Source organism: Eumetopias jubatus, unplaced genomic scaffold (genome assembly GCF_037043125.1).
Source record: "Eumetopias jubatus isolate StellerSeaLion01/CBP00866 unplaced genomic scaffold, mEumJub1_p1.0 scaffold_1, whole genome shotgun sequence".
Taxonomy (NCBI): domain Eukaryota; kingdom Metazoa; phylum Chordata; class Mammalia; order Carnivora; family Otariidae; genus Eumetopias; species Eumetopias jubatus.
Window position 1 is genome coordinate 129,658,192 of NW_028274807.1, and position 25,898 is coordinate 129,684,089.

The 25,898-nt window shown below is 51.1% G+C and overlaps 1 protein-coding gene across 2 annotated transcripts in view; it reads right to left on the reverse strand.

The window, feature by feature from the left end:
- Window positions 1-25,898, reverse strand: part of SH3BP5 (SH3 domain binding protein 5) — a 72,619-nt gene that overhangs the window by 2,544 nt on the left and 44,177 nt on the right. For both annotated transcript variants that reach the window (XM_028099073.1, XM_028099072.2), the window contains exons 4-8: window positions 12,982-13,146; window positions 5,181-5,311; window positions 3,944-3,986; window positions 3,003-3,222; window positions 3-263 (exon numbers count right to left, since the gene is read on the reverse strand). In XM_028099073.1, coding sequence (XP_027954874.1) covers window positions 3-263; window positions 3,003-3,222; window positions 3,944-3,986; window positions 5,181-5,311; window positions 12,982-13,146 — 820 coding nt within the window. The remainder of the gene's footprint in view (window positions 1-2; window positions 264-3,002; window positions 3,223-3,943; window positions 3,987-5,180; window positions 5,312-12,981; window positions 13,147-25,898) is intronic.

Consider the following 25,898-nt stretch of genomic DNA (forward strand, 5'->3'; position numbering starts at 1 on the left):
ACCTCGTTCTACCTCACATTCGGGGGAGGAGGCTCCACTGCATTCACTGCGAGGGCCCAATACCGGGAACATCAGCCCAAACTCCGACAGAGACACGGGGCTGGGCAGGTCCAGGCTGCCAGGCCTCACAGCGGCGGGGAACTGGTCAGGCATCTCGGATGGGCTCGTTGGCCCCGAACTAAAGCTGGACACCGACTGGGTTTCCGAGTCGTCTTCAGAGACGAAGTTGCTGCAGTTGTCGTCTTCAAAGGCCTCGGAGGCCACTAGGAGGAGAGAAAACACCGGTCAGAGGTTCTGACGGGGAGCAGCCCCCGTCCCTTACGCCTGTCCGGAAGTGTGTGCTGCTGGCCAGCAGGGGGACACGGCCTGGGGACTGCAGACTTGCCACCATGTGCACCCGATACAAGGACTCTGACCCTCTCAAGTCTGCATGGCCACACTGGCCAGCAACCTGAAGGGAAGCAGTTGGTCCCACGGATATGCAGTGTCCTTACGATAACTTTCTAACTCCTGCCCCAGAAGGCGGTGTTCGACTACCTAAAGGTGGAGGATGAATCCGCCCCAGGTCAGGGGCTTTTCTGCACCCCAGGCCCCCAGGCAGATCCACTGGTACAAAGGAAGAGAGTGGCCCTTTGTGATGCACACTGAACAAAGCCAATCAGATGTAACAGCTGCTTCCATGCAGAAGCAGGAGGTGCTAGAAGAAACAGTCCTGTGTGCAATATCTGTTGGCATTCTGTGATCTCCAGGTAACTTTCGATCACATGAAAGACACACCATTTGCTGCAAAAGGACAAAATTCCTTTACAATACTCTTAGCTTGTGGATCAGAATAACCAAGGCCCAGAGGACAGGTCATTCTTGTGGTTGGAAAGCCACTTTATGTCCCCCTCAGCCTGCACACAAGACGGCTTATTAGACCTTCCCTATTCTACTCTCCTTCCCTCCTCCCTCATCTTTAAAACAGCCTTGGTAGCGTCCCCTAGAGGACTGCCGTAAGTGAAAAGTACTGGAATGTTGAAGACAGAAAACGGGCTCATATCTGAATTCAGATCCTGTCTCCACTATCTGTGCAGCCTTGGTCAGGTTACTTAACCTCTCTGAGCTTCATGTTCCCCTGCATATGAGAGGATGGATATTAGAGTACCTCACACATTACTGACAAATTTTAGTTTCCTTTACTTTGGGCCTGGCACTTAAACGAATTTCAAAACTCCGGAGGAAGGACCTTGGGAGAGCACCAACAGGGATTATTCCACAGAAAAGGGAATAAAGGAAGTATGCAAAGACAGTGCTGGAAAGGTTTTGATTAACCTAAAGGGAAAACTGGACCATTTTCTTTCACCATACACAAAGAAAAACTCAAAATGGATTAAAGACCTAAATGTGAGACCTGAAACCATAAAAATCCTAGATGAGAGCACAGGCAGTAATTCTCTGACATCGATTAAAGCAGCATTTTTCGAGATAGGTCTCCTGAGGCAAAGAAAACCAAAGCAATAAACTATTGGGACTACATCAAAATAAAAAGCTCCTGCCCAGTGAAGGAAACAGTCAACAAAACTAAAGGCAACCTACAGAATGGGAGAAGATATTTGCAAATGAAATATCCAATTAAGGGTTAGTATCCAAAATATATAAAGAATTTATACAAGTCAACACAAAAACAAATAGTCCAATTAAAAATGGGTCAAAGACATGCAAAGACAGATGGCCAACAGACACATGAAAAGATGCTCAACGTCACTCATCACCAGGGAAATAATGAATGAAAACCGTAATGAGGTATCATCTCACACCTGTCAGAATGGCTAAAATCAAAAACACAAAAAACAAGTGTTGTCAAGGATGTGGAGAAAAAGGAGCACTCGTGCACTGTTGGTGGGAATGCAAACTGGTGCGGCCACTGTGGAAAACAGTATGGAGGTTCCTCAAAAAATTAAAAACAGAACTACTCTATGATCCAAGAATTATACTGCTGGGTATTTATCCCCCCAAACACAAAAACACTAATTCAAAGGGATATATGCACCCCTATGTTTATAGCAGCATTATTTACAGCAGCCAAGATATGGAAGCAGCCCAAGTGTCCACCAATGGATGAATGGATAAAGAAGATGTGAGATATTATATATATAATGGAATATTACACAGCCATCAAAAAGAATGAAATCCTGCCATTGGCAATGACGTGGACGGAGCTAGAGAGTATTATGCTAAGCAAAATAAGTCAGAGAAAGACAAATACCATATGATTTCCCTCATGTGGAATTTAAGAAATAAGCAAAGGAAAAAAAACAAAACCCCAAGAAACAGACTTAACTACAGAGAACTGATGGTGACCAGAGGGGAGGGGGTGGGGGGATAGAGGACATAGGGGGTGGGGATTAAAGAGTATATTTACCATGATGAAAAAAATAAAATTATAAAGGCAGGGCTCACAGCAAACATAGCCATTTCCCAAGGGGTGGCCCTGGGAAAAAAGGTCTCCACAGTTAGACACCAGAGAGCGCCACCATTTTCGGACCTTCTGGGTGCCTGCCATTATTTCATTTAATCTCAACCTCCCCTCTACACAGTGGATATTAGGTGCTCATACTCCCCACTTTACAGGTGAAGAAGCAGCTGAGCCCTTGCCCACATCATGTACTATGGGGGAGCCAGGATTTGAATCAAATCTGTGTGCACAGTCCCTATTCATAGGCAACTCTCCCTTCCTGCAGTACTTCTCAGAGCCCTGAATGTTCTCATATGTACTCTGAATGCCAGGATGGAAGTGTAACATTTTCCAAACTCATCCACCACAGAATCCTGACTCTGAGGAACACTCAACTAGCACCTTGATGAATACAGTGTTCCACAAAATGTGGGAAGCCACGAGAAAATAGCCACCTATCTGGCCTGCCCAACTCTGAGACCCTTCCATGATGGCGAGACAGCCCTGGAAGCAAAGCACACAAGCTGCGTCATCTCCCACTTGCACACCAACCCCCAGAACTCACCAGAAACAGCATCTGGCTCAGGCTTGCTCCCTGACAGGTCCTCCACAGATGTGCCACTGCCCTCAGCCCCCACACCGCAGCCCCGAGGCCCCATGGCGCTGGAGCGCCGCCGCTCGTGGATCTCGTCTGAGATCATCTCCAGGTTCTTCAGGGCCGTCTTGTACTCGCCTTTCGCCAGGGCCAGTTTGGCCTGCAGGTCATCCACGGTCTTCTTCAGTTGCTGGTCAGGAGAACAAGAGGCCCGTAAGTGGAGGCAACCCCTACCCGCCTTGCAAGGCTTTTGAATGACAAGTCCAAGCACAGTTTCTGCCCATCACTCCACTCCAAAGACTTCCCCAAGACATGACCGATGGCCTGATTTCTCTTATCCGCTATCCACACACCAGATAAAAAAAGCAGCCACCACCAGCCCCAACTCCCATCCAGGTGACAAACTGAAGCTAACAACCAGAAACTACCACTGGCAGAATAAACCCCATCAGAGAAACAAGAACGGGTGTCAAACTCACAAGTCCCACTTTCTAGCCATTTGGTCCCTTGTACTGTGGTTCTCAAACATGACCGTGCATCAGAATCCCCTGGAGGCCTCTTGAAAACAGATGGCTGGGCTCGCACCTGCAGTTTCTAATTCAGTAGATTGGGGCGGGGGGGGGGGGAGGCTTGGGGAATCTGCACTTCCTAGGCGATGCTGATGCTGGTCTTAGGAACCCCCAAGAACCACTGCCCCAGTACAGCACAGAAAGGGGCTGAACTTTCTGTACTGCAGAGACCACTGAAGACCCCACCAAGACCATTTTGAGGCCTGAAAACTCAGTAAAGAATGTGTTTCTCTCTCCATTCTCTTCTTGTACAAATATGCCATGTGCAAGCCCGCTACCACATAAAGTGGGACTTTGCAGAAAAATCCCACCAACAGCAAAGCCACAGAAAGCCACACATACCTCAAGCTGCACGTAGTACTTTGCCTTGAGTTCAAAATAAGGCCTGTGGAAGACACAAGGAAAAACGGTAAGGGTGATCGAATACAATGACCCCAGTGGACACCACAGGGCGTACCAGGGGCACAAGGTATGGCTGGCAGGCCATCCGTCCAGGAGGCAGTAAGGTCTGACAAGGCCATGAGATGAAGCGGATACCCGAAGCTCTGGAGCCTGATGGATACCGGTGCCAGTCAGAGCTGAGCTGACAAAGGGCAGCCCATCTCAAGATCTGCAGAACCCACACACGTGAACACTTATTCCGGTGTCCTTGTACCCTGGTTCACTTTCCTCTCTAGGAGGCTGTTCAAGGCCAGCAGCCAAGGCAGCCCGGATCCCCTTCTCCCAAGGAGGAGATCGGCTCCCTCAAGAATGAAGAACAGAGGAGGCTGGAGAAGGGGCTGCCTCCAGACACACCCTCCTCTGCTGGGGTCACCTGGGGAAGGGTGAAGCACCATTCCTCCCGCACCGAAAGGATGGGGGCTCAGACTGGTCCTCTTGGATTCTGTCCAGGACCACAGCTATCAGTCTGCACACCCAGCCAGGTCATGGGCAAGAGAGAGGACAAATGCCAACATTGTACTGGTCCCCGCGTTCCGGGTCAGTCAAAAGCCCCTGGCTCTTTTTAGGAACTTTGGTGTCGAGCATTAAGAATAGACCAGTGCTTCAGTCTTGGGCTGTTCACTCCCTGTGAAGCTCTTCGAAAGCTTGGAGGCCCAGCAACTGTGAATGAAGCAGGGGGCTTGTCCCCAAGATCATTACTGTGTAAAAATATATACCAGTCGTGAGAAAAGCTTGCAAAAACCTCCATTAAAACCAGTCTTGCACCATTTCATCGGCTCTTGGTCCACAGAGAATGTGTACTGTGCACACAGCTCATCCCCATTATGCTGACAGCTAAGCTGAAGGACACGGCTCGTCCATCCTGTCCACCACAGAGCCAAGGGCACAGAGTTTCCCAAAGCCCAGCCCCAGGCCCCAGCCAACGAGCCAAGCTGATGGTGTGCTTTTGAAATTCCTTTTTCTGTGTCTCCCAGGTCCGGCACAGCTGGAGCCACCCTTCCTGCATCTGGGGGTTATACACAACGTGGGGGCCTCTGAGGAGGTGGGTCCCTGAGCACATGGCACATAAGGGGTGGAGCAGATGCCCCAGAGGGGAACCATCACACAGGGCCCTGGGGGCCCACACGCCCAGACTCACTTGGACTTGCTGATGGCTCTCTTGAGTTTCTTCTCCAGCTGCCGCATGCGGCCCATGGCCGCGGTGTACCCAGCCGCTGTCTCCTTGTGCACCAGCTCGCTCCTCGTCTTGGTCTGCTCCGCCTCCATGACCTTCAAACAACAGCAGACGTCAGCCTGGCCGGACAGTCCCTTGCTGGGGTATTTCTTTCTTTCTTTCTTTCTTTCTTTTTTTTTCTTTTTTTTTTTTTTAAAGATTATTTATTTGAGAGAGAGAATGAGAAAGAGCACAAGACGGGGGAGAGTCAGAGGGAGAAGCAGACTCTGCACCGAGCAGGGAGCCCGATGTGGGACTCGATCCCGGGACTCCAGGATCATGAGCCGAGCCGAAGGCAGTCCCTTAACCGACTGAGCCACCCAGGTACCCTGGGGTATTTCTTATATCACTTTTAAAAATACTCTTTGTGGGGCACCTGGGTGGCTCAGTCGTTAAGCGTCTGCCTTCGGCTCAGGTCATGGTCCCAGGGTCCTGGGATCGAGCCCCTCATTGGGCTCCCTGCTCGGCGGGAGGCCTCCTTCTCCCTCTCCCCCTGCTTGTGTTCCCTCTCTCGCTGTGTCTGTCAAACAAATAAATAAGATCTTAAAAAAAAAAAATACTCTTTGAGAAAAATCAGAGGACAGACTAAAATTAGACTAAATTCCAACTAGAAGAGGAGCACTTTCTCTGTTAAGCTGTTTTGGAAAAGTCTCGTCAGGTGAGAGGAAACCGCCAAGCCTCCCGTGGCGATGCCTGGGAAGGAAAACAAGGAAAAGCAAAAATCAGAGAAAATTAAACATTCTCTGATTCCAATCGATGTCCACTTCCTTCTGCTCAGGCCTCCTGGCACGAAGTAGCCACTGTGGGCTCCTTGGCTCCTGACTTGGCACAGGGGCTGATGGGCACGTAAATGGGCCAACAGCACCAGCAGGGACATCGAGGAATGGGGAGACCTAGTTAGCACAACCAGGCCTGACTGCATCGGAAAGGCAAGGCAATCCCCACGTCAGCTTGTTGGCCTTTTCCCAAACACCCTGCATTAGCCAGGGGGACACAAAAGAATCCAGGATCCAGAAGGGCAAACTTTCCATTTAAACACATGAATATCAAGTCATTCGGATCAGATTCTGAGGTTCACAGACATGCGTGACCAGGAGGCCCGTCAGCGTTCTGGAAGGAAATTCTGGTGGGCACATTTTGTTGAGCCTGTTGATAAAAATGAGTTTATAACCAACAATCAGGGGCCATCGATGGGGCAGCTGAAAGGCGCGTTCCCTGACACATGGAAATCATGGTCCTTTCGTCCCTCATGTAAAGAAAGTAGCAGAAAAAGGCCTGCATTGAGGAGAGAGGAGGAAGGAGACAGACGACAGTTTGGGCCACATAACCAGCTCACCAGTTCTTTCCCGTCTTCTAGTGACAGCTCACACTCGTGTTACCAGATGAACTGGAGAGGCAGGGGCGAGGCCGGGCTAGCACCAGGGAGGAGCCCTGAGGGTCCCCAGCTCAGAGGTCACTCCCTCAGACGCCAACAGGAGGCACTGCCATGCCTTTAGCTTGGGGCAGCTGATGCCTTCCCGTTCCCTCCAGTCAATAGCCAGTTGGCCCTGAGAGAACTTATTTATGCACTTACTTGTAAGAAGGATTTTTTTTTTTTTTTTGAAGTGTCAGGGAAAATGGTGAAAGACTCAAATGAGCATCAAAACCTGCTGGGTGTCCTGGCTAGTGTGCCCTTTCTGGTCATCTTGGGCTTTCACTGTCTTGGAGCTGTTTTACAAGCCTGTATGTGTTAGAACACAAGCAGTACTGCAGATGATGATTCTTCTAGAAGTGACGAGGAACTGCACCCCAGCGGAGAGGGGTTCTGTGAATGACTGCCCTGTAAACACTGACCGATTCTATAGGCTTGCAAATTCATGTCTGCATTCCTCATTCTCTGCTTTAACTCTCCTTTGAAATAATTACAACATCTTACTAGTCTCCTCCTTAATTAGGGAGTTAAATATATAAATATAAATATAAAACATTCCAAATGTTATTTGTATCAGTTATGCTTTTACCTTTTTAAGAATATATATATCTCAGCAAAGGCTTCGATGCCTGAGATACTTTTAAACAGAATTAAAACCGTGTCACAGAAGGGAAGTATGACAGAATGGATCTAAGCCGATGTGAGGTGACGTGCTTGCTGAAGTGACTTCTCAGCCAAGCCCAAGGGGCTAAGAAACCCTCTCCCTCTGCTTCAAACACAGAAGATTTCACAATTTTGAAATGAAGTATACAAAAACCATCCCATACTTGGACACTTAGGGAAACAGCAGTAACTCTTCAGTTGTGTCTTAAATCTTAAGCATTAAGGATTTGCTGGCGTGACCCTGAAAACTCAAAACCCCTTTATGGGACTGACGAAAGCTGCCTATTGGTGAACTGTTGCATTACGATCGGATGTGACACAGGGCTCCTCTTTAAGGAGTGGTGTGAAAGCATTTTAAATAGACCGGTTCATAAAAAGCTGTGATTCGTGACTACGGAACAGGAAGAGTCCCCACAAGAAGCAGGATCCACACCAGCTGCACAAAGGCCCTCGTCTATCTCAGCCCCTAGTCTGCAGAAAGAAGCCAAGTCTGTCTGAAATTAACACTCAGGAAGCTCCAAGCACTTGGCAATCTTGCCAGTGAAGACCCAGGAGGCAGCGGCGCACCTGTCACTGTCCCCTGCTTCACCCCTATCAGGCCACGTTGGCCATCTCCCATCTCAATCTGCACCCCCACATATACACAACTCCCAGCTCTTGGAAAAGAAACCCCCTCCTCAACCCCCAATCCCTCTTTCCTCCTGCAGGGAGAAAGTCACTGAGGCTGCCACCGTGGTTGCATGGTAACCAGGGAGCACCCCCATCTGAAGCCCAGCATCAGGCACAAGCAGTAGTGGGGAAAGGGAGAGCAGGGAGGGCAGGGCAGCCCAGAAAGGCTGAAGCTACAAAGAACACCGGTAGGCCACAGAAGAAAGCAACAAGGAAGTCCCTGTAGTGCCTCAGGGTAGCCACAGGCTGGGCTAAGCAGCCAAACCGGCAGGAGCAACTCAGAACTGGGTACACACTGCCATCACCCTGGGCCTCCCGGGGCCACCCTTGCCCTCCTCCAGGCCTGGCTTGATTGCTGTCTGGTCCAGACTCCAATCTCTGCAACGGGCTTTTCTTTGTCCCCACCATCATCGTCACCCACAGTGAGCACCTGCGGTGTGCACAGGGCACCCTGGTGATGCCCCCGGGCACAGAGGTAGCCAGCATCCGTGGTCGCCACTCAAGGCGGCATGGGGTTGGGGCTGTCGGGAGGGCTTGACAGCAGAGGTGGCACGTGGGCGGGCTCTTCAGGGTGGGCAGCCGGAGTAACAGACATGAAGGGAGGAAGCATGGCTGGCTGAAAGGGGCTTTATCTGCAGAGGCTGCAGGCCTTCCCTGCATCCGTGCGTCCCAGAGCCCCATCTGCCACCCTTGGTGGGATGAGCGTGCAGGACTCAACAAAGGAAGACCGGCAGGGCTCAGCTTCCCGCCTCCTTCCCTGGAGCTAGAGGGCTCCCAAAGGAGATGACCACGTCCAACAGGAACAGAGTCCTGGACTCCGTCAGGATGGCTGAGAACCTTCTCCCCAGAGAGGGCCCCATCCTGGAGCTGACCTGCCGGCCGGGGCCCGATGGCAAGGTTTGAGGCCTGCCTGACCTGAGCAGCCAGCGGCAGCACCGGAGGGGTCGGCCGCAGGATAGCCACGGCATCAAGCCCAGGCCAGCAAGTGGGCAGTGGGCCCTGGAGGAGGCACATGCAGGCCAGCAGCAGCCTGTACTCAGGATCCGGGGAAAGACACAGGTCTCTGCCCCTCCTCCTGGGTCAGCAGGACAGAGAGAAATGTGGGTCCAGGAGTGCCAGCCCGGCCACCTCCTGAAAGCCCAGGGGACCCTGCTCTCAGCAGCATACAGTAGATGCCCCAACAGTGGGGCTGTCCTGCCTGGATATGCGCAGGCACTGAAGGGGCGTGCCGGTTGGGCTGGCACAACCTCCTGGCCGGGCCCCAGGCCAGCAGAATCACCGGCACTGGCCAGAACACATCCACCCGGCATGGCTCCTTGCAGCCTTGGGTTCCAGCTTTCCCAACTCCTCTGCAAACCCCGAGGCATTCCCCGCTTGCTCCACCATCCTCAATGTCCCAGAGCCGAGATCGGGGCCCTCCTGTCCCCAGGGAAGGCGGTTTCGTGGTCTCCTCAGAACCTCAGTCACTGGCTCAGGCTGTTTTCGGAGTCTGCTGCACCTGGGCGAGGGGGCCCCCGGAGGTGGTTTCTCACCGCCATGCGGGAGGCAGGTGGCACATAGCCAGCAGTGTCAGGGAAGCTGGCCTCGGCAGCAGGCCTTGGATCCCCGCACCCAGGACGAGAGGCTGGCTCCGTGCCCTTTCCTCTCCAGAGGCCGCCTGCTGCCTGTTCGTGAACAGGTAACGCCTCCCCATTTCCAAGCCCCAGTTCCTTCTCCCTCTGCTCTCCTTCAGCAGGTATCAGAAGAGCCGATTCCTCTCCCCTCAGATGCCACGTCTCCTCTCCCATCTGATGAAAAGCGATCACCTTCCCACAAAGGCTGCTTCAAGGCCAAAATGGCCGAGGCTGGAGGGGCCTCTGCTGCCCAAGCCCCCAAGCAGTGAGCAGCAGGGACCCCAGGCCCTGTGTACCCTGGAGGCCCCTCAAGTGCAGGCTCAGCCTGCTCGGCCACTCTGCCTCACGTCCTGCGGCTTCTAAGGCCCTCCTTGACCCCAGCACCGAGTGGAGAACTGTCCCTTTGTCCCTGTCTGTGGCATTACATGTGGCCTGACAGAGGACACTGGGACTCCTGGCATTGCTTTCGGTTTCCTTGAATGCTGGCGTCAGCCATGGATTTAGGGTGTGGCTGCCCAACGTCCCCATAAGAAGCCTGAAGGCAACAAAGGGGACACACCAACAGCCTTGGGCAAGGAACAAGGGTACTCACTGCAGTATTCCTCAACCGTCTCCGGGGGCGGGGCGTGGGGGGTGGGGGGTGGGGGAGGGAATCTCGCAGCCCAAACCACTGCTGCTTCCTTAAGACGGCCTGGACCTTCCTGAGCTCTGGGTCTCTGACCAGATCGTTAAGCGGTGCTTTTTATGGAAGAAGAGGGTGAGATGAAGCTAGCTCCCTTCTGAAGAAATGTGCTTCCTGGAGTATCCATTTGTCAGACAAGGCAGGAGAGAGAGTCTGTACCCCTCCTTGTCTTCATCAGCCAGCACTCAGCTGGCTGAGTGTGCCAGCCCCATGAGGTGTGGGGAGCAGGCAACATGAGCCCCATTTGGGGAAACGCTAAATCCAGAGGAAGATCCACAGCCAAGCCCAAAAGGAGGGTCTGTACCATCCATCAGATTCAGTGCGCCCCCTTCTGGGCTAAGTTTCTCAATAATGCCGGGACAAGGCTGGGGAAGGCTCTGCCACCAGCTCTGTCTCTTGCTGGTGTCTGTTTCCAACTTTGCTTCTCCCTCAACAGTTCAAACCTATGCAACCATGCAGGAATGTGGGGAAGAGAACAGGAGCCCCAGGGTGGAAATCCTGGCCTGTGACCCAGAACACGTGGTTATGCCCACGACCAAGAAACCTCCTGTGACCTCAGTGAGGGCACACATCAGAAGACCCACCCCAGGCCCTTTGGAGCCCATGTGATCTCAGGAGGCCCAGGGCCATCTTGCACAGCCCCACAAGTTGTGCACTGCACCACCCCAAAAAGCATCTCTCTCAAAGAGGATGGTATGAATGGTGCTCCTAGGAGTTGTACAGTGTGGAGGTCCCGGGGACAACCTCTTCTTGACCAACCACTCACCAGCCACACTAGGGCCCTGGAACTTACAAAATAGATTAAAAAAAGGCATAGACATGTTTTGTTCTTTTTTAAAGAATAGATCAGGGGAGCCTGGGTGTTAAGGTGTTAAGCGTCTGCCTTCAGCTGGGGTCATGATCCCGGGGTCCTGGGATGGAGCCCCACATCGGGCTCCCTGCTCAGTGGGGAGCCTGCTTCTCCCTCTGCCCCTCCCCCTGCTCGTGCTTTCTCTTTCTCTAATAAATTAAATCTTAAAAAAAAAGAATAAAGAGTTTCTGAAATGTTTTTTTTATTTTTTTTATTTTTAAAAAAAAATTTTTTTATAGATTTTATTTTATTTGAGAGAGAGAATGAGAGAGAGAGAGAGCACGAGAGGGAAGAGAGTCAGAGGGAGAAGCAGACTCCTTGCTGAGCAGGGAGCCCGATGCGCGACTCGATCCCGGGACTCCAGGATCATGACCTGAGCCGAAGGCAGTCGCTTAACCAACTGAGCCACCCAGTCGCCCCTGAAATGATTTCTTAAGGCTGATTTAGATCTCCAGTTGTGGTGGAGGGAGGAAAAAAGGAAGAGCAGGACTTAATTTCTTGGAAGGATGTACTTTTTTTGGTGTGGGGGGGGTCCTTTCCACATCTGTCAAATTGTGGCTTGTAAATTTCCAGCTTCTACTTTGGTTTTTCACTGGGTGACCCAGAGAAGCTATTCCCCCCCATGTTTGACTCTCTGAGCATCCCGTCCACTAGGGGGCAGGAGGCCCAAAGCCACACAGAGCCAGGCCACGTATCTCAGGCTTCAGGGGAAGGTGGTACAAAGATTTGACTTCAGTCATTTGTGTGTCAGGCTTTCTATTTAGGGAAGCATAAGGCCATCTTTAATTATCAGATCCCCTAGGACTTGAGCCACTGTGGCAGGTGACGCTGAAAAGGGAGAGGCTGCTGGCATTAACTCCTGACTTTTCTATTCTAGCCCCACAGGTGGCAAGACCCGGGGGGTTGCAAACTCTCCATCTAAGGCCTTCGTTGGAGCTGCCGAAGCCACGTGTCAGCTCTCCCAATCACCCTGCAGCAAATCAGCCTGCAGAAGGGGATAGGTATCAAGAATATTCTGTGTGACTCCTAGAACCCAGTGGAGTTAGGTAGAGGTAACAACTCCAGCTGAGTCAAGCAGCTGTCTTGATTCTGAACAATGTGGTCAGAGAGCAGGTCATGGGAGCTGGTAAAAAGCCAAACAATAATGGCACAAAACCTAGAAGTCAAATCGGGGTAAAGATCATACACGGCCCACTTCCCGTTCCCATGCTGGCTACTTGAATCCCAGCCCAGCCCGAAGGCCAGACTTGAGTGCCCACTGGATTCTGGTCTCATCTATCATGGCCCCTACCCTCCCACTAACAGCACACTTTCCCTGAGTCCAGGCCGCACGTGGTTTGGGGTTGTTAATCAAGGTCTTCCATCTGGGATTCTAAACTCAGCCATTCCGCCTGGAACTCAGTGGGAACAGGCACTGGAAAATAACCTGATCCCTCCGGGAAGCCCAATCCACAGTCAAGACCTTCAGGGATGATCTGAACCAGACAAACCTCAAATGGGGTTTGAGGGGGACTGTCACTCTGAGTACGGCTTAGTACCAGGCCAGCAGAGACCGCATGGAGAGACAACCTGCGACACTCAGCGAGCGTTTCTAGGCAACAAGCCTGGGAATCTGTCTCCTCTGCTTGGGGACGGCACCCAGAGCTCATCAGGACCAGGAGGGTAGTCTGGATCACACGGACAAGGGGAAGTGTGAAGGATGCTCCCACACCCCACCCACAAGGGGGAGGCCCCCAGTGTCGATGCCCACACACACGCAGACACCTGCAGACACAGACGCATGCTCGAGACCCAGGCACACTGCCCCCCACACAGGCCCGCCAGGCAGTGACTCATACCCTCTGGGTGGCGTGATTCAGCATCTCCTGCCAGGCTGAGTCGAACTGCCGCTTGTCATCCTCCAGCAGCCGCTGCTCAGCCAGAGAGATGGTTTCCTTGGCGGCACGGAGCACCTCCGTGGCCCTCTGAAAGTCCTGAGTGGCTTTCTGAGCTTCCAGCTGAGCCTGTGCAAGAAAGAACCCTGGTGAGGCCTCAGGAAATGACAGGGGCCCCCTCTGGGCCCATCACACCCTCCAAAAGATGAGCTTCCTGAGGGTGCGGACCTGCCCATTCCATCTCTGCCTTTCCAAGTGGGAACAGGCCTGGTACCTGCAGGGCCTTGTAAATGCTGGACAAGGGGACACACGCCAGGTAGGCGAGTAGATAATTTTCACAGTCCAGGACCCAAGAGCCCAGATAAATATACCAGCTCTTGGTCAGAGCTGGAGACGGCAAGCCACAGCTATGGCCACCCGTGGCCTTTCACAGAACTCTAATTTGCTAATGAGGCCATGGTGGACAGATACAGTGGTCCCCAATGCCGTCCCTGCCTGGATCCATGGCTCAGTGCAAGCATGTCAGAACCAGAAGGGCCCCCGGAGATCAGTCCAACGGCTTCATTCTACAAGTGGCTCTGAGGGACCCAGCCAGGCCACACAGAGCTGGCGAGAAGCCGAGCTGTGACCGGACACCAGGCGCTGCAAGTCCCACTAAGCGTGCTATCACTCTGCCAGCCAGGCCCTCGCCCAATTCACACTCACCAACAGTGATGGGGAAGGACTGAACAGTCATGACACAGCCCCCACTTTCGAGGAATGTCAAGTGGGAGAAGGCCCAGAAATCAAAGCAGACCATACGTTAGACTGCCACCAGTCACGTGTGGCTAGCAAGCATTGGAAAGGTCCTTAATCCACACTGAGTGTAGAGCACCCCAGATTTTAAAGACTTAGTAGAACTGTTAACAATCTCAATTTTCATAACATTACATGAGGAAATGATAGGATTTTGGATGTACTTGGTTAAAGAGACCATCTTAATAAAGTTAATTTCACCTGTTTCTTTTGATTTTTTTTTTTTTTTTTTTTTTTACTGTAACTACCAGAAAATTTAAAATGACATAGCTGGCTCACATTCTACTTCTTCTGGACAGTAAACACATCTCCCCCAAGAGTGGCCCATGAGATTGCATCAGGAACCCGCAACAAAACCCTCCGGCCCCCACTCTGAACTTCCCAGCAGAGCACAGCGCTGGCCCGCTGCATCTTCCCACCCACCCACCCTCGGTCAAGCAGAGCAGTCACACAGCCCCGGGGACATTCACGGGGTAGCCCCTGGGACTCAGGAGAGAGGGGAACAACAGGAGCCCCACCCTGCCCGAGTGAGTCTCACATGACTTACAGGAAGTCTTGGAGAACCACCAAAGACGGTTAAGGGGAACAAAACAGACTCGGAACACACCAGCCCCCAAGGCAAGGAACAGCATGGGTGCCACTCCACCCTCGGGAACAGCGGACACATGCTGCGTCCAACCCTCGGGGAGGACAATCTGCTCAGGGAACAGACACAGACATGGAGAGGACATCCAGAGTCTGTCCCACAGAGCTGTGCCCCAGAGCGCCGTAGGAGAGAGGGAGATACGGACAGTAGGAGGGTGTGCAGGACAGATTATTTCCAGGAGAGGGAATCCAGGGCTACTTCTGAAAAGGGGATGATCTGGAATGGAGGACTGAAGGACAAGATGACCTGAAAAATGCAGGGCTGGTGGGGGGCCAGGAGGAAGCAGCCTCGAGAACCGCAGTATCTGCAGGAGACCTTGACAAAGACGAGGATCAAAGTTTCCAAAAAGATAGAGGATGAGCACTGAGTAATGCATGGAATTGTTGAATCTTTATATTGTACACCTGAAACTAAAATAACACTGTAGGTTAACTACACTAGAATTAAAAATAGAATAAAATAAAAAATAAAAATATGTATATTGCCATAAAAAAAAAAGAATCAAGAGTGGGGGGCTGAATGAACACCAGGCTAATGCTTCAACCAGCAGCCCAAGGGCCTGCCTGCCTGCAGTGGACCGCTCTGTGGCCCCGGGCCACACGGCCATGCAAATGCACCTCCATGACATGGAGCCTGGCCCTACAGAACTGCCACCCCGCCGCGCGGTAACAAGACAGCACAACATGCTGCTCCAGCCCCCAGGCCTCCAGGCCAGCCTGTGGATGTCCCGTAAGAGGACAGCCCAAGTGGGGCCCTCTGTCTGCCCGGCTGCACTCCCCAGGGCAAGTGGGGCGGCATGGGCACTTGTCGCTTCTAAGCTGCCCCCTACCTGCCCCACAGACCACTTACCAGCTTCAAACCGACACCAGCAGACAATAAACAATTAATCCCACAGGATTCTAACATTTCCCGAGGTGGGGTGTGTATTTATGTTTTTTAGAAAATTTTAGTATTTCAATTCAGCAACATTTAAGGGTAAACTCTCTACCCCCAGGTCTCCCCACTTGAATTAGGAAGCTTTTCTTTCTTCAAACGAAAGAAAGAGCTGAGATGTGGTTGCTCTACCACAGACCCAGCACCTTTTCACCTGCTACCTCTGCCTGATGAGTTCATATAAGGAAGCCAGAGGTCTCTACAAAGAGGGGGGTAAAGGAGGCCAATCTGAAGGGGCCTTTAGAAGAACATGCTCTCTGTCAGGTCTGTTGAGTTTCTGAATTTTCCACAAGGCTCCTTCACTCCTGTATGGTAGTATCAGAAAGGTGCCTGCCTTGTCATATCAAAGATATAATATGAGGCTTTGGTCAACCTTTGACCCACAGAAACCAGATGGCATCTCTCCATCACTTGCCCACATACTCATTCATTCAAGTAAGTGTTGGGGGCTCTTCAGCACTACTGTCTGTTCTCTTCATCTTTCCTGGGAAGAGAGCCTGTATGTTTCAGGGTGAGGCAATGTGCGAGCTAAAGACCCTACTTCCCAGCTGTGAAGATAGCTAGTGCCCTTCTAACTTCCAGCTAATGAGACATAAATGGACATTGAGTGAGCCTTCCAAGAGGACTCCTTTGTCTTTCCATCTGTGGTATTAACACAATGGCTGGTGCTTCAACAGCCATTTTGGGTCATGAGGCAACCCTCCTAAGGATAGAGGAAAAGTAAGTTAGGATTGTCTACCTCTGGAATTTTTAAATGACAGAAAAAAATAAAGGCTCACGTTTAAGCCAGTTTCCTGTTAAATTCAGCCAAATCTAAACCTAAATGATAATACATCTTCCCCTCTCTACAGCTGAACTATTCTACAAACCTGACAGAAGTGACTACAGCAACTAGCACAGACTGGTCGAATCTCCCTCAACTTCTTTTTTTTTTTTTTTTAAGATTTTATTTATTTGATAGAGAGAGAGAGCAGGAGAGGGAACACAAGCAGGGGAAGTGGGAGGGGGGAAGCAGGCCTCCTGCCGAGCAGGGAGCCCAACGAGGGGCCCAATCCCAGGACCCCAGGATCATGACCCAAACCGAAGGCAGACACCCAACAACTGAGCCACCCAGGCGTCCTGAATCTCCCTCAACTTCTTTCTGGCTGCTCTCAGCCCATTTTACTACTAATAAACCTGAGGAACCAACCTTTTGGAGATTCCTAAATAATCCCAGAGCTCATGGCCTCTTCGTAAGGCATTTCATCAAACGTTTTCTAAAACCTGGTCCCTCACAAGGAAGGACCAGGCTGGTGTACACACAGGGGAGGGAGCATTCTATTGTACCCTTGCTCCAGGAACCTCCTGGAGACTAATCTCTGGAGGGGAGGGGACCACCCCAAAATTAGGGGTTCCAATTCAGTCGGGAGAATAGACATGTTCAATACGAGATAGATTCTGACAGCAACAGAGGTGTAAAGTGCTGTGGGACTGTAGGGAAGAGAGAATGATTTGTCAAAGTTTTCCCAGGGAAGACCTGGCAAAGGAGAGGGTGTCAGCACCAGGCTAGGTCATGGAAACACAGGAGGCATCTGTGAGTTTACACACACATCTAACTGGGGAGGGTTAACTCCGAGATTGCTTCTCAGTGTCATAATGGGACGCGTGACCCCAAAATCAGAAGCTGACTTAGCAATTCCAACAGGGGCTGGCTAGCCGGGTCTCACTGCTGCATGAAGGAGGACACCCAGAAATCTTGGGCACAACCAATGCCAACAAGTTTTACCCTCAAACTCTAAAAAAGGACCCAAGCCCTAGTATTAATATATTACTCCCGGCGTGCACAAATCAGGCAGAGAAACCCAGTTAGCAAACTGAAGGGCTGAGGGTCTGCTTAGAAGAGTATTGACGAGGTAAATGTTGGAGGAGCTGGGTTTTAGCTCTACTTTTAGCAACACAGAAAAACTTCGAACATCTTCATGACTCATGGATACTAACGACTTTCATGGAAACAGCTCTCTGGAAAGAATTTTAAAAGGCTGTTCATGAATGAATTTGTTAAGTGACTTTCATTAGACTCTGGCCTGCGGCCAGCTGTGACTATGAAGGCCTCACACGTGTGACTGTTCCACAGTGTCATCAATGAGGGGAGGGGGGAATGGAATGGAGAGGTCCGCCATTGTCGCGGCTGCCAGAAAGGAGAGGCCACAATCCCGGCTGTCCACTAGACTTCCGGCCCAGCCCATGTTTGGGCTCAGGAAGGAAGAGTATCTGGACATTTGCACTGGTTGCAACAAAGGGTCGGGGTAAAAGGAACTTTCCAGAACCTTCCAGACCAACCAGTTCAAGGCCTTCATTTTTCAAAAGGTGACGCAGAAACGCAAGACAACTTGCTGAATGTCACCCAGCTATTTAGTGCCTGGCCACAGCCAGGAAACCAGAGCCGCTGACCCCTAAACGTGGTTATTTCTGCTCTACCTCTAATATGAGGCTTCAGTCTACCTCTGACCCATGGAAACCAGATGGTATCTCTCCATCACTTACCACCACTCTACCTCCAACCTGCATAACTTTGGCAAGGACATAAGCACTGGGCGATTGGACAGTCTACCTGTAACTACTACACAGCAAGAAGAGCTGCCCGGAGGGCCAAAGATGAGATGCGAATTCAAAAAGTGTGTGTGGGACTGCTGCCTCCCACCTGTGGCTCATGCAGGGGGCACTGACATACCAGCTAGGCAGCTAAGGAAACTGGAAAGGAGTCTTGTCACACATGGCTTCCCAAAGCCATGCTCCAGCTGGGGGTGGCTCCAGGTCATGGAGAACAGCCCCACGATGAGACCAGTCTTGTACCTGGATACTAGCAAACCCCTAAGGATGGAGACAGATGGTTATAAGACAGTAATGATAGCAGTTACCGTTTGAGCATTTATCCGGAGTCAGATAACGTTATGAGAGGTGTTCTGAGTACAGTGCCTCATTTCATTTCAATCTCAAAATTCCGCTATGAGCTCAGTCCAATTATCATCCCTACTTTATAAAGGAGACCAACACTCAGAAAGGTTAAATAAATTGCCCCCAATCACACAGTTAACAAAGGTGAAGTCGAGCCTCAAAGCCTGAGACTTCGTTGTCGATTTCTATTAAATACCACCTGCTGGGGCTACAAACTCCTCACAAAGAGGTCAAGCTAAGTTCGGTCTTACCCCTGCACCCGAATCAAGGCCACGCGGGCCACTGCTACACAGATCCAAATAGGCAGGGGGCGTGCAGGGAGAAGAGAGGTCAACCACAAGGACACCAGCGGCTCCTCGCGGAGCGCATGCAAGGAGCGGGCCACTGCCATCCGAGCAGGGCACTCACAGTGAGGAGCCAGCGTGAGGACAGCAGGATCCCAAAGCTGATCCTGAAGGCTTCCGAGCTCAGCTTCTCCTACAGCCCAACACTGTTTCCTTATCTACTCTTGGGAACAACTTGGGTCCCTCTCACAGAGGAGCGAGGAGGATGGAAGAGACATAGGGAAGCATCTGTCAAAATCACACACCCATTCCAGGTGCAGGCCCTCCTGGGAGTGGAAGCAATTAGAGAGCAACCGGTCTTCCAGAAACCCCTGGATGCTCGTGTGTGAAAAGGAAGACATGGGGGTGCCCCACTTTTTTCTAAAGACGGTGGGAAAGACGCCTGCCTGGGGGGAAGCAGAGGCTGCCCAGAGCAGGAGGTCAGCGACGACCCTTCCACGAACATGGGGCTGCAGGGAACTGAGGAAAGGGAGGCCCGACTTCTCCTGCTGGGTCAGTGCTCGGGCTGGGCTGGCCCCGAAACCCATGGGCGTCAGGACACGGTCCCCGCACTGAGCAACTGTTGGCAGGGAACCCTCTGTCCTTGCTTTTTCGCTTTTCTCTTTGTAAACTGGATACAATTTTGTCCTTGCCTCTTTATAATAAAGGGAATGTTGACTGTGCTGCTGGAAAGAATGCATCTTCCAGCCAGAAGCTCATGAAGAAAAGGCCCAGACTCCTCTCTGGGCCATCCGAGGAAACCAAAACCTTTCAGGCACGCTCAAACCCCCCGCTGGGCTCCATGAGGGAGGCATGTCCGGGATGAACATCAAAGGGGACAACAGACAGGGGTATCCGTTCTCCGTGTGACTCAAGCTCTAGTTTTTTGCGTGTATTCAGGGCAATCCAATCATCAGCCACCGCCAGACAGCCTGAGCCTCTCGATACTGAACGCTTCCAATCCTCCCACACCCCCTTCAAACTTCTGTCTGAGGTTAACCGAAGGGTGGCTGGAGATAGGAGCCAGCCATTTTGACAAGGCCGTTTGGCTCCCGAGAATGTTTTGGATACAAATATTTTAATCAGAATCACCCCAGAGTAGATACATTTTCATTTGAAAGCATTTTCTACAGAAAATTCCATTAGGCCCATTCAGTTCCTTGATCATTTTTCATCTCCAGCGTTTCTAATTTTTTTTCATTTTTCTTTAGTCAAAGTTATTTTTATTAGAATCCGTTCTTTTCTACTTCAATAGATTTGATTCACTGAACAGTTGCATCCATATCACACTTTACTAATTACAGCTCGTGCCATGGAGCTTTTCATTATTTCTCTCAAACTCAATTTTCCTGGAGCAATTCTGTACACACCTAAAAATCTGCTGAGCATACGGGACAATTTTCATTCAGTCCCAACTGGTACCATGTACAGGATGAGCCGTTATCAGTTAACAGTAAGCTGAATACAGGATAGAGTAAATGATACAGATTCTAATTAAATAAAAGGTCCATGGTGTGTATCCGTGAAAATCATGAGAAGACTGGGCGTGGTTCTGAGACAGAACCTAGGGCCCAAGGCTGTTTCAGAGGACAGGCCACAAAGCTCTTTAAGAGATCCCGGGGTCAAAGGAGCCTCAAAGGATTAGAAAAATCAAGATCAGATCAAGCTCTGTCCTGAGGTTAAATATGAGCTGTTTAAAAATATAAAATTAAAAAGCTATTATCTATGTTCAAAACAACATAGCCAGAGAGGAGAGCTGGGAGGGTGGGGGGTAAGATTGGCCAAGGCTTAATCACCGTAGAAGCTGGACGAAGATGGACGAAGAATATACGGGGCTCTGTTACATTATTCACTCCAGCTTTGTATTTGAAAGCTTCTATAATACAAAGTAAAAAAGAAAACAAATGTTATCATTTGCAAGTCCCCACTCAGGGTTTTCTAGAACTGCACTGTCTAATACAGGAGGCACTAGCCACATGTGTTTATTTACATTTAAATTCATTACAATGCAATAAATTAAAATGTCAGTTTCTCAGTCACCTTAGCCACATTTCAAGTGCTCCGCGGCCACATGTGGCTCGTGGCTCCCGTACTGGACAATGCGGATACAGAATGTTTCCAACGTCACGGAAAGTCCTACTGGACAGCAGTGGCCTAGATACTATGCAACCCTGAAATGAAGGGCAACAAAAGATCTCAGCTACCACCCATAGTCTTGAACTTGCTGTGCTCATTAAAACAGCATCTGCATTCCTGCTTAGATGATTAATAATCATACATTTAAAAACCCATCATAAAGGAACCTGGAAGATACACTGTGGCAAGACCTTGGATGTGAGGAAGGCCCAGGCACCCAATAGGATGCTGTGACCCTGTTTCTGGCAGGACCACCTCCCACTCCCCATGGTCATCCAGGGCCTCACACTGACCAGGGTGGGGTCTAACTCCAGGGTTTCAGCTGGGGGCTTTGGGGAGGTTCATCCAGGATGGAGTCCACCTTGGCTTGTCTTCCGTGCCAGACATCAGCCTGTAACTCACCTCTGGACGCAAGCATACACATCCGCATCAGACCCAAGGGCGTCCCGATCCACTCATGGGCCACTTGTCCCCCTGCTTTAGGTTGGCACATTTGTCACCCAGCAAATCTCCCCAGTTCGACCAAAGCTTCTGGCAGGAGAAAGGCACAGGCCTTGTACCTCCCCAGGGCACCAGGGGCTACTTAGTCCAAATCAGCATGTCAGAGCCTGTCCCCAAGGGCAGGTGTTTAATCCCGCCACACAGTCCTACCCCATTCAACTATCAGTGGCCTACACGGCCTGTCAGCCATGAACGGCACACCCTGGCAGGCCCCCAAATCAAATCCTTTCTGTTGCTGCAGGGACGCGACAGGTGTCCAGCCTTCCCCACCCACCCCAGCTAGAAGGATAACACCCACTTCCTCCTTGGGCTTCCTCTTGTTCTCACATACACATGCTGGCTGGGCGCAGCATCTGCTGGCTACAGAACAACCAGCGGGCAGGAGTTTGGGGCCGGGCTTGAGGCAGAGCCTGAGGCAGGGGATAGCAGCAATACCCAATGTTGAGGCCCGTGTGACCCAACAGATCCCAGGCACCACCACCACACCTGGATCCCTGCTCCACAGAATCAAGTCACCGAGTCTTCGGGCCCAAGGAGATGGAAGCAACGTAAACCAATTGTGTTCCTTCATGCAAGAAAAATCAAGAGCCTAACAAGTAAGATGGCCTGCTCAAGGGCATAAGACACATACCCCATCTCTTAAATTCTTTGAACATGTGCGAATGCGGAGTTCCTCTGCTGTGGAGGGTTTCCCCAAATTCGGCACGGCTCAACCTTCCTCTCTGCAAGTTCATCCAAATGTATCTCCCTCTCTGCCTTGTCCCCCCCACCCCACCGTCATTCCCAGGACACACAAAGCATCAACATCGCCCAGTCTGAAGGCGAGAAAGACACACACACCAACCACGGAAGCCAGTGCATCCTTTCCAGGGAAACACAAGGTGGACCCGGGCCCGACAGGCCACGACACAGGGCCCAATCATCGCCCTGCATCTTGAGCGGGTGGAGAGTGCTGCTTCACGGGGCAGGGCGGTGGGGAGGCAAGGGGGCCAGAAGAGCGCACCTGGGGGGAATCCACAGACTCTGTAACTACATCTCTCGACAGTTTTTGTTTTTTTTTTTTTTTTAAAGATTTTATTTATTTGACAGAGAGAGACACAGCGAGAGAGGGAACACAAGCAGGGGGAGTGGGAGAGGGAGAAGCAGGCTTCCTGCCGAGTAGGGAGCCCGATGCGGGGCTCCATGCAGGGCTTGATCCCAGGACCCTGGGACCATGACCCAAGCCGAAGGCAGAGGCTTAGCGACTGAGCCACCCAGGCGCCCCTCTCTTGACAGTTCTTTGCGTCAGTCAGGAGCCGCTGTTTCCTGTGGGGAGGATGGGGAAGCCAAGAGGTGGGCGGAGGAACGGGGCTGCCCGAACCGGGGACAGCATCTCCCTCCCCTCGGCTACAGCCGGGGAGTCAAAGGCCAGCAGCCATGAGGCGCCCCTGGAGCAAAACTCTGATCCCCAACTTCTCGCCTTCCCCTCCAGGGGAGGAGCCGATGGCTGGCCCTCGCCCTCGCGCCGCCGCACTCTGCCTCTGCAGGCACCGCCCTCTCTACCGGCAACCATGCGCAGAGCCACCAGCAACTCCAGGGGCCGCTCTGCCCAGAGATGCACCTCCAACACCAGGTGCACAACCAGGTCTGCCCTTGCAGCTCTCCAACCCCCGGGGACCCCAGCTCTTAACAGACCACACTGCCAACAAAAGAAACCCTCCGGAGTCCTGCACAGTCCGGAGCTGATTGCACAGCACAGCTGGGCCACAGCGAAGCAGCGCACTACGTCCAGAGAACGGGGAGCAACAGGGTCTATTCCTAGCACCCACCATGGCCATTGTCTTGGGTCTACAACCTTGAATAAGTCATTAGACTTCTCAGACTGGAATGCCAAGGCCTCTGCTAACTCCCAGGGAGCCTTGCTTTCAGCACTGAGGATACATAATTACAGCAGGGCTCACAAGGTCATTCCGGAACGTGGTGTCTGGCTTCAACAGGTGCAAACAGTCAGGCAGCAGACGAGTTAACCACTGAGCTATTTCGCTTCTGCCATCAGCATTTTTATTGTGTATGTTTGCAAACCTTCCAAAATATGAAGTTAATAAAATTGCTTCTTGAGGCGCTTCTCAGTCAGCTATCATTTTGCTCTTTGTCTACCAGAGTTCTTTCTGTAAACTCAAAACCATATCCCTGGGTTGGGCAATAGCATAATGCAAGGGCAAAGGGGAAGCCCACACTGTCAAGTCAACATAGAACAGCTGTGTCAGGTCAAATGCTTTAAACCAATAGTAAGAAACACATTTTTAATACAGCTGGGCAAATCTGAAGGAGGATTGGGTACTGGAGGATATTACAAGAACTTTAATTTTCTCAGGTGTGAAAATGTGATCTCTTAGAGGTTTTTATCTATGAGAGATAAAATACTAAGTATTTATGGTTGAAGTTATATGGTATCTGAATAGTTTTAAAATAAGAACACAGGAGAGGAGAGAAGATGTGATTGGCAAGATGTTGGTTGCTGATGCTGGTGATGGGTACAGAGAGGTCGCTGATTATTCTCTCTGCCTTGCTATATACTTGCAAAATTCCATCATATAAAGTGGCCAAGAAATGTTTTTTGAAGGACCTATTTACCTGCCGCAAAATCACAAAACTCAAGAAAATGCTACTCACTGAAAACACGGAGAAACCAAAGGTATCTGTCAAAAGTTGTCCTCACTAAAGGCAGAATTTAAGCAAAATAATAAATCAAAGAAATACCAGTGAGATTGCCGAGGAGGGAAAGTTAAGAGTCAGCATGTTGTCTAAGCAAGAACAGGTCTCCAAGACTGGAAGGGTGCCCAAGCTCTCAGAGCCCACCCTGCCCATATTTGAGCTGCATCAAAACGTGGGGGTCCCAACACCCTGTTAGTGGCCAAACCACTCCAGCTGTCCACAAGTTCCACATCTTTTTCCGCTATGACTTAACGCCCTCAGCTCTTTCTCAGTCTCTGGCAGAGACAGAGAAGAAAAAATACATATACTAACTTGCCACAAAGCACTTGCAAGGCGGGCTGAAACCCAACTGCAGGGACCTGGCTAAATCCTGCCCCTCCCTGCCCCCCACTTCCACTGCCTCGAGAGAGGAAGGACAAAGGAACTGGGGCAGGCGTGTTTATTAAATCCTACAGTGTTCCAGGTGCCCCCACACCCAGGACTATAGCCTACAGCCCTGCTGGGTTAAGTTATTATTGTACCCATTTTACATCCAAAGAAATGGAGGTTAAGGAACTGGTCCAAGGTCACACGCTAGAAAGAAAGGACAGGAGACTCAAACCCAAGCCCTCTGATTCCAGTGACCTGGGGAGGAAAAGCACACACAGAGAGTCCCATACCGTTCCACTTCTCCAGTGGTAAAGCTTACAAAACAGATTCCCTAGATCTGGATGAGAAATTACAGGACCCTCTGGGCCACCCTCAGTTTGGTAAACAATCTCCACCACGCCATCTGCACACCCACTCTGCCAAGCCCTGTGGCCAAGAGGTTTTCTCTGTAGAGCATCCAAAGGCTTGACAAGCCCTGCCCAAGCACCGCCCCCCAGCACCCCCAGTTCTGCACCGAGGAACAAATGTGCCCTAAGGAAACCTCGGCAGACGCTTCCAGCTTCGGTTCTTACCCAGATTATTTTACAAACTTTCCAACTCGTCTCCTAGCTTCCAATATCACAGAGCCAACTGAAACTCCACCTGGTACTGATTTAGTCTCACACAATTGCATTTAGGACACCCGGTAATCTTTCTGAAGTGCACAGCTGATGACATCACTCCCTAACACTCTCCCCACCCCCAACAAAATCAGGCCACAGCCCACGTTCTCACTTCCCACCCACCCAGTGAGGCCCAACCCCTCACCGTTCCTTCAACACTCCTCACTTTTTTATGTCCCATTCCCTCTGCCAGCAACACATGCCCTTCCTCCTTGTCTCCACCAAGGGAACTCCTACACATCCCTTAAAACCCATCTCAAATACCCCATCTTCTGTGAATTCTTTTTTCCCTACAGCATGCTGGACCCATTTGTTAAACAATCAGACCTTCTTTCTTAGGACACTTCATAGGTCCCAAAAAAAAAAAAAGTTCTTGTCATCCCTGAGCCTCCTCCTTGGAGTGAACAGTTCTATTCTTCTAGGACTTACAGGTTTCCCCCATTTTCTCAAGTCTCCGGTTGATTGGTTCAGGAAATACCTACCATCCCCAAAACAATAATGGCTCCAATTCCTGCAAATCACATTCAGAACTAATTCAAATCACATTCAGAAGCGAATCTAAGGTGATGTGCACAACCTATGACAGAGAGAGACACCGTTAGCTCACCACAGGGAGGCGAACTCTGGATTCCAGAGCTGGCCAGAGCTTCACCCGTCCTCCTCACCACCTGCCTGCCTGCTGCGCATACCACGGGCCAAACTTCCACAGGCTACCTGTGCTCCGCCTGTCTCCACGTGGAGGCTGCTTTCTAAAACCACTAACATAAATGGGTTCAAAGTCCTTAACATCCCTCCTACCCCCGAGACACGAAATAAAAGAAATGGGAGCATCTGTTGATGGCCCCTTCCCTCCCCCACCCCCAGCTGGGATCCATAAAAAGAAGTTCC